We start from the raw sequence: 7004 nt of genomic DNA, 5'->3' as shown, positions 1-7004 counted from the left end.
GGCGTCTGTTATCGAGCAGGACGCCTCCCTGTAATTGAAGAACCCTCTAAAGGTTTGAGTGGATTGTGCCCCGCCCCTCTCAAAACAAACAGACATAAACAACAATAAACAACAAAAACGTGTTATTGTTTTCGTCACGCTGGTATCAGCAGTAAATAGAGGTGGGCAATCAATTCAATTGAAATAAATCAATCAATAACTCATCCCGCCACGCCCCCTACGCCCCCCAACACCCCCACCCAGCACCGAGGCAGGCGTCCTGTGCCGTATTGTGACAGCTAGGCCGTTGTTTACCGGGATGGACGTCACGTATAATTAGCGACCGGTACAAATAAAACGATTTGAACCCCCCCTTCCCTCCAACCCTTATTACACACACCCCAGATTGCGTTTCTGACGTCATCGCCTATTAACGTCCCTGATTGGATCACAAACCTCCCTGGTGGAGCAGTGGGTCGGTGTTGACAAAGTGAAAGGGGAGGGAAGAAGGAGGAAAAAATAACACACACACTCACGCGCGCACACACAGACACTCTCCCGCGCGGAAGGCACGCTCCTCTTCATTCCTTGCCGGAGAGCGCAGAGCATGCGCATGTTCCCCCGTTCGCCGTCGCCGCCGCTTCCGCGCGCGCTTTCCACGGAGGGTTTGGAGGGCTTGGAGGGCTGCTAGGGGTTGGTGGAGGTAGGGGCAGGAGAATGATGGACAGCAGGGCGCTCGAGCACCCGCCGCACGCCGCGTTCGGGGGCTCGCTGGGCGGCGGCGTGGTCGGCCTGGGCTTCCCCTACCATCACCACCACCATCATCATCACCATCAGCTCGGACACCGACACGTGTATGAGCTGCCCGGCCATGCGCTACCCTCCGCCGCCGCCGCAGCAGCCGCGGCCGCGGCCGCCGCTGCCTCTGTGCCATTCTCCATAGACGGATTACTGAACGGCTCGTGCTCAGTGGGCTCCGGGCCGCTGCTGGGGTCCGCCTGTGGGGATGGACAGCAGTACAAGCTCTCCGGTGAGTGTGGAGAAACAAGCTGACAGTGTTTATTAAGTTTTGTTTCGTGCGTATAGGAAAGACTGTGTATAATAAAAATGACTATGACTGTTAAAAAGAAGTCTAAATTCAAAAGAAGTAAATATACATTTAAAGAATAGCGTTTATATATAAAATTATATACAAATTAAATTGCTGGCCTTTTATAAATATTATATAGAAAGCATTAGTGTTTATAAAAAAAAAACAATATTATATATGTATTAAGACAAACTTATTTTAATATATAGATTGTATTATCCAGTGTAAGTAAACATAGCATACATTTATCATATGCTTAAAATAATTATGTACAATTTTACTTACAGTATATAATAACAATTAGTTTCACACATCACATTATTTGAATATCCACCTTTATGTCAACAATTTCCACACATTCACATTATTATTATTATTGGATTCATTCAAGTACAACAATGCATTTTATTGAAACACGTCCTTTGAACTCACTAGTCTACTAAGCAGCAGCGCAGCAGTTTATGTCAGATAAAATTGTAAAAGCAAAAATGTAAAAGCTTATATAACAGGTGAAGAAAATAAACTTTGCAGTTAAAGTTGAGGTGGTATTAATGGGGATTATTTAGTTTCTGCAGAAAGCTCTAGTTCTGTATTTTGATTAAAGGTTTTGATCAACTGGAATTTTTTTGTTGATAGGCAAATTAATATAATCGTTTTTTCTTGTAACACTACAGGGAATTACTGTTTGTTTTAGTTGTCTTGTTTATGTATATTTTGTATTATATGTATTATGTATATGTTTTTATAGAACCATTGTGTTTAGTCACGTGCCATCTTTCTCGGGGTTAACTGAATCTGATGTAAAAGTGTGTATGTGCGCGTGGCCTTATTCCCGGTGGAGGGATTAGTATACTTAACGGTAACTGGACTGTGTGTGTGTATGTTAAGACGCCGGCGACCCGGACAAGGAGAGCCCGGGATGTAAGAGGAGGCGCACCCGCACCAACTTCACGGGCTGGCAGCTGGAGGAGCTGGAGAAGGCGTTCAGCGAGAGCCACTACCCGGACGTCTTCATGCGCGAGGCGCTTGCGCTGCGCCTCGATCTTGTTGAGTCACGTGTGCAGGTAAAGTCCACCACTTACCCTTCATCCAGTGTTTCCTAGTTTTAACTGTAAGCTTTGTAAAAGTGTTTCCTTTGGTAATAAATACACCTTTTTCATGGTACCAGTAGTGAAAAGTGTGTAACTTGTATTGGTGTCAAAAATATCCAATAAATAAATACATTTTCCTTATTTAGGAACCTTTGGGAAATGTTTGTTCGAAGTTTTTTACGCTAAAATAGGAGTGGTAAAAGGATTTTGGAATCAGAAGAGGCCATCTTCATTTATTCTCCAAAAAATATTAGTAAATGTTTAATTTAAACACACCTGTCAATCACCAGTTTTAATCGCAAATTCCACCAACTCTAGGCCAATCAGTACATGGCATGTATAATTATTTATATTTTCCATCCCTTTAATTTAAAATTAATATAATACTTTTTGACGAAACTTTTGTGGGTTTTTATATAATAGATGAGGTGAATTTATGGTTAATTTAAGCACGAGCACAGGGCATGATTAATATGGTAAATAAAAAATTCATTACCTGCGACTTTTTATTGGTTGTAGTTATTAGGCGATTATATTTAAATATATGCTAATTTAGTTATACCTGACGCATCCTAAACAAACCTTCCAGCGTTCGGTTTGTTGTGATTGTTTAAAAATCGGTGAAGGCGATTGTCAATTTTTTTAAATAAAAATAAAATAAAATTGGCAAGTAAATAAATAAATTATTTGGCTATATTAGCACACCATTAGCTATGATGCTATAAGCAGATTTGCTTATTGAGGCACACACACATACACACAGACACACACACATACACTGCTTCACACAGTGCTGTTATTATGATCTGTGTTTTCCCGTTAGCGGTTAGCGCGAGTCGTCATTACGGTTATATATCCCTCTTCAGGCTGAGGCGCGGGACACGCTTCTTCAATCTGTTTTTTTTGTGCACGCGATGCCGCACGAGACAAGTGCCTCTCGCTTTGTGTTTTTCTTCATTTGGACGCGTGTCAAAAAGCTTAGCTCGCGATTATTCGTCTTCCTCTGCGTGCATTTCTTCTTTGAATTATGTATTATTATCGCGCCTTTAGCCCGCTGCTGGACGTCTTATCAGTGTGGAACAGAAGGGCCCGGTCGGTGTGTGTGTGTGTGTGCGTATAAGGACGGCTGCCCGTTTTGCGTGCGCAAATTGTGCGCTTGCGCTCCTAGGTGCGCGCAAATGAGCGTAACACAGCAGGGCTGTGTGTCAGACTACACGTTGAGCAGCCCTAAATGTATAACTATTACCTTTACCAAAGAATCAATGAAGAACTGATTTTTAATTGTGGCTAATGGAATATGGTGTATTTAGGTACTTCTATAGCGCAATTAATAATTCTACTATTGTAACAAAGAGCCTTTAGTGCACTGCATTTGTTAAATTACTTTTCTGGTTAATTTGGTTTTCTTTGTGGCACACCTCATGATTTGTAAAGGGACCATTGTTGGCAATATAGCTCTAGAAAAAAGGTGACAAAATATATACACATTTTTCAACCCCCCTTATTCTTCAATGTTTCTTTGTTTATTTATAAATTACATACAGATTTTTCAAGAATACTTGTTGGTTGTATTTATAGAACCTTTTTACTTATAGTCTGTCCTGAACATTAAAAAAATCTTAAAACCCAAAGATTTTGGGAAAACATATGTGCCCAACAGCACCCTTCAGTTCTTTAGTGGCTCAAGTACTCAAGTACAAGTAAATTGTTCTTTAAATAAAAATTCACCCAAAAAAATGTTGGTATAATACATTTTTCCCCGAAACTAATATAACACACAGCAGTAAATCGTTTCTTGGTGGCAATCATTAAGATATATTAAATATAGAACTTGCTACTGGACTTTTTAATCAGAGAGAAGAACAATTTAAGCAGACAAAAACTGTTGCAGTTCAATATAAAACCATTACTTCCTACTTACTAATGTATTGTATGCTATTTTTGTAAGCTAAACGCTTTGTTTGTATTTGCCTTATGCTGTATTACTAATTATATTATAATTTCCTAAAAAATCCTAAAAACCTAATGTCAAAACAACAGAAATATTTAAATGTAAAAACTGACACATATGCCGTCATTTTAATAGTGCATACAAAACATCCACATAATATAATAAAATATGCAATAAGTAAGAATGGGTTTTACGGGTTCTTTGAGAACCCATACAACATTTAAATGTTGCTTTGCATAGTCATTGCCAAGAACTATCTAGGGAGTGTGTTCACCACCAACATTGTGCTTATTGGTCATGTCTTGTTTCCGAGCTGTCAATAAAAAGGTAGAAAAGTTAGTGAGAACTTCAATCTTAAACATAAAGGTGCTATACAAAATAGGTGCTATACAGGTTTTCATTCTAAACAACCAGAAGCACAGTTAATTCACTCAATCACTCAGCCTTCAACTGTTGACTGTTAAATGACAACCTACAGCCCTTTGCAGATATGGTTTGACATTCCCAGTGTCTAAAGAAATGAGAGAAATAACCTTAAGAAACCAACGTTTTGGACAAAGACAAAATTTATATGGACATTTTCAGATGTGAGTACACATTTAATATACACATTCCAGACTGTCGTTGCATAAATATAAGTTTCACCCCGTTCAAAAAACTTTTTACACTCCCCCTAATTTCATTGTACCATAATATTTGAAACATTTAACTTCACCGTGTTTTTGTTTGCTTCATGTATTTTGTTACTTCAGTCTTGCAGACATAAGCTACCTAAGCTTGCTGTAGTTTTTTTAGTTAAAATGATCAACATAAGGACAAGAAATGTACAGTTGGCTTTTAAAGAAACTGTTATAAGGCTGAAACATGAGGAATAATTAATAACAGACATTGATCAATCTTTGGGATTACAAAAATCAACCGCATGCAATAGCATTAAGAAAAAGAATGCACTGGTGATCTCATTGTCTGCCTTAAAGATTTACTATTAGCAGAAATTCTGGAAAAACGTGTGTGAATAGACCTAGATTAACCTCTATAGAGGGATGGTAAGAGCAAAGTGTGGATACAAATTAACTTCCCATGATGCAAAGCATATCATCTCATGGTCCTGGACATATGGCTACAAAAGGTACTGCCATACTTATCTTTATTGATGATGAAACTGCGGAAGGCAGTAACATGAGTTATGACGTGTAGGAATATCATTCTAGTAAATGCCTTCAAACTCATGCAAATTCCCTTCAGAGATGTTTACTTTATTCACGTGTTATGGGAGATGTGACTTGTGTTCTTAAATATCTTTTTTTATTATGGTTTCTGGTGGTTCTGTAACTACCAGTGTTGTGATGCGCTGTAAATGGGATGCAAGAGTCCCGTGGGCACAACTTAATTAGGTTCTTCTTGTTGGTCGCAGGTGTGGTTCCAGAACCGGAGGGCCAAGTGGCGTAAAAAAGAGAACACCAAGAAAGGACCTGGCCGGCCAGCGCACAACTCCCACCCGACCACGTGCAGCGGAGAGCCAATGGACCCGGAGGAAATCGCGCGGCGGGAGCTGCAGCGCCTGGAGAAAAAGAAGCGCAAGCAGGAGCGGAAGTTGTTACGCTCACAGAACAAGCTTTCCGCTGGGGATCTCTTGCACACGCCCGGCTCGGACAGCGACAGCGGCGTTTCGCAGAGTACCGACAGCGAGGCCGCCCCGCACCCCGGCGCTCCGGCCCCGCGCAGCCCGCAGCACCACCAAAGACCCAGCGCCGCATCGAGCCGGAGCGCGGACGCGGGAGACTCGCCTCGGACATCGGACGGCGACGTCACACGTCCGTCTGCCTTCCACAAGCTCAGCCCGTTCAGCGTGGAGAGCCTGCTGGCCGACTCGAGCCCCCGGCGGAGACACGCGCTGGATTTGCAGCTGCCTCCGACGCCCCAGAGACCCCTGGTGGGCAAGGGCCACTTCTTGCTGTATCCCATCACCCAACCTCTTGGGTTCATAGTGCCACAGACTACAGCCAGAGCAGGCCACGGTGACGCAGGGGACTCTAGCCACCGGTGGCCCACTGATGATGACCAGACCAGCTTTCCTAACTCAGATCCAAATCATGAGAACGGTGGTTCCAGTCCAAACGAATCAAAGCCGGATCCATCCGAGGCTAAATCCCCTCAAACAAAGCTCTCACAGGGAGGCCAGTCGCCTCAAGACCACAAAGACACAAGAACACACACTTCTGACACCAACACACACCAAGACATGGACTGAAACTGACAGGTCATGGAGCATTCCCAAAGCTAAACTAATCACAACATTTTTTCTAAAAGCAGACTGAATTTTGAATTCCGTTTTTTAAAACGAAAAAAAAAATCCCTAAAAACGGGATATTCTTCCTTCAGGTGGATTACAGATTTTTGTTCAGTTTTTGACTCACTGAACGGGCTTAGTGATGTCTGCTAGCCTAACCTAGCCTGACTTTTCCTAAGGGGAAGGAAAAAACAACATGAAATCCTCAAACATTGTACAAACGATGAATATCAAAGATATTTATATATGTAACGTTTTCATAAATAAAAATTGTATTGTAAAAGAAATGTGTTTTCACACCAAAGATATTCCGGCATTTGTTGGTAACCAAAACTGGTAGCATACAAGAAACAATTCTAGGAACCGTTTTTATAATTCATGAAATCCTCAAACATGCATATTATGTCTACTACTTTATATTCAAAAATCATCTCTTGAAAACCATTTATTTAAATGTTTTTGGACAGGAACAAATGTTTTTTTTTCTAACTCACAAAGAACCATTTTTATTTTTTATTAAACCAGAACCTGCATTTGACTTAAAGGAAACAATTAATTTAAATTAAATTTGATGCAAAGGTTCTTGGCTTTATTTTTTAGGAG

At 41.0% G+C, this 7004-nt stretch overlaps 1 protein-coding gene across 1 annotated transcript; it reads left to right on the top strand.

Annotated features, from left to right (window-relative positions):
• Positions 1-499: 499 nt before the first annotated feature.
• Positions 500-6688, top strand: uncx4.1 (Unc4.1 homeobox (C. elegans)). The gene is made up of 3 exons (XM_007238141.4): positions 500-1009; positions 1958-2133; positions 5526-6688. The coding sequence occupies exons 1-3, from the start codon at positions 697-699 to the stop codon at positions 6360-6362; spliced, it is 1326 nt and encodes a 441-aa protein (XP_007238203.3). The 5' UTR covers positions 500-696; the 3' UTR covers positions 6363-6688.
• The last annotated feature ends 316 nt before the right edge of the window (positions 6689-7004 follow it).

Source organism: Astyanax mexicanus, chromosome 21 (genome assembly GCF_023375975.1).
Source record: "Astyanax mexicanus isolate ESR-SI-001 chromosome 21, AstMex3_surface, whole genome shotgun sequence".
Taxonomy (NCBI): Eukaryota; Metazoa; Chordata; class Actinopteri; order Characiformes; family Acestrorhamphidae; genus Astyanax; species Astyanax mexicanus.
Note: the sequence above shows the minus strand (reverse complement) of the source record. Positions and strands in the feature narration are given on the sequence as shown.

Bases quoted from the DNA above. Each gene is read 5' to 3' on its own strand.
- uncx4.1 (XM_007238141.4), top strand. From the start codon at position 697: ATGATGGACAGCAGGGCGCTCGAGCACCCGCCGCACGCCGCGTTCGGG. The intron at 1,010-1,957 runs GTGAGTGTGGAG...GTGTATGTTAAG, and splicing joins ACAGCAGTACAAGCTCTCCG to ACGCCGGCGACCCGGACAAG. The intron at 2,134-5,525 runs GTAAAGTCCACC...TGTTGGTCGCAG, and splicing joins TTGTTGAGTCACGTGTGCAG to GTGTGGTTCCAGAACCGGAG.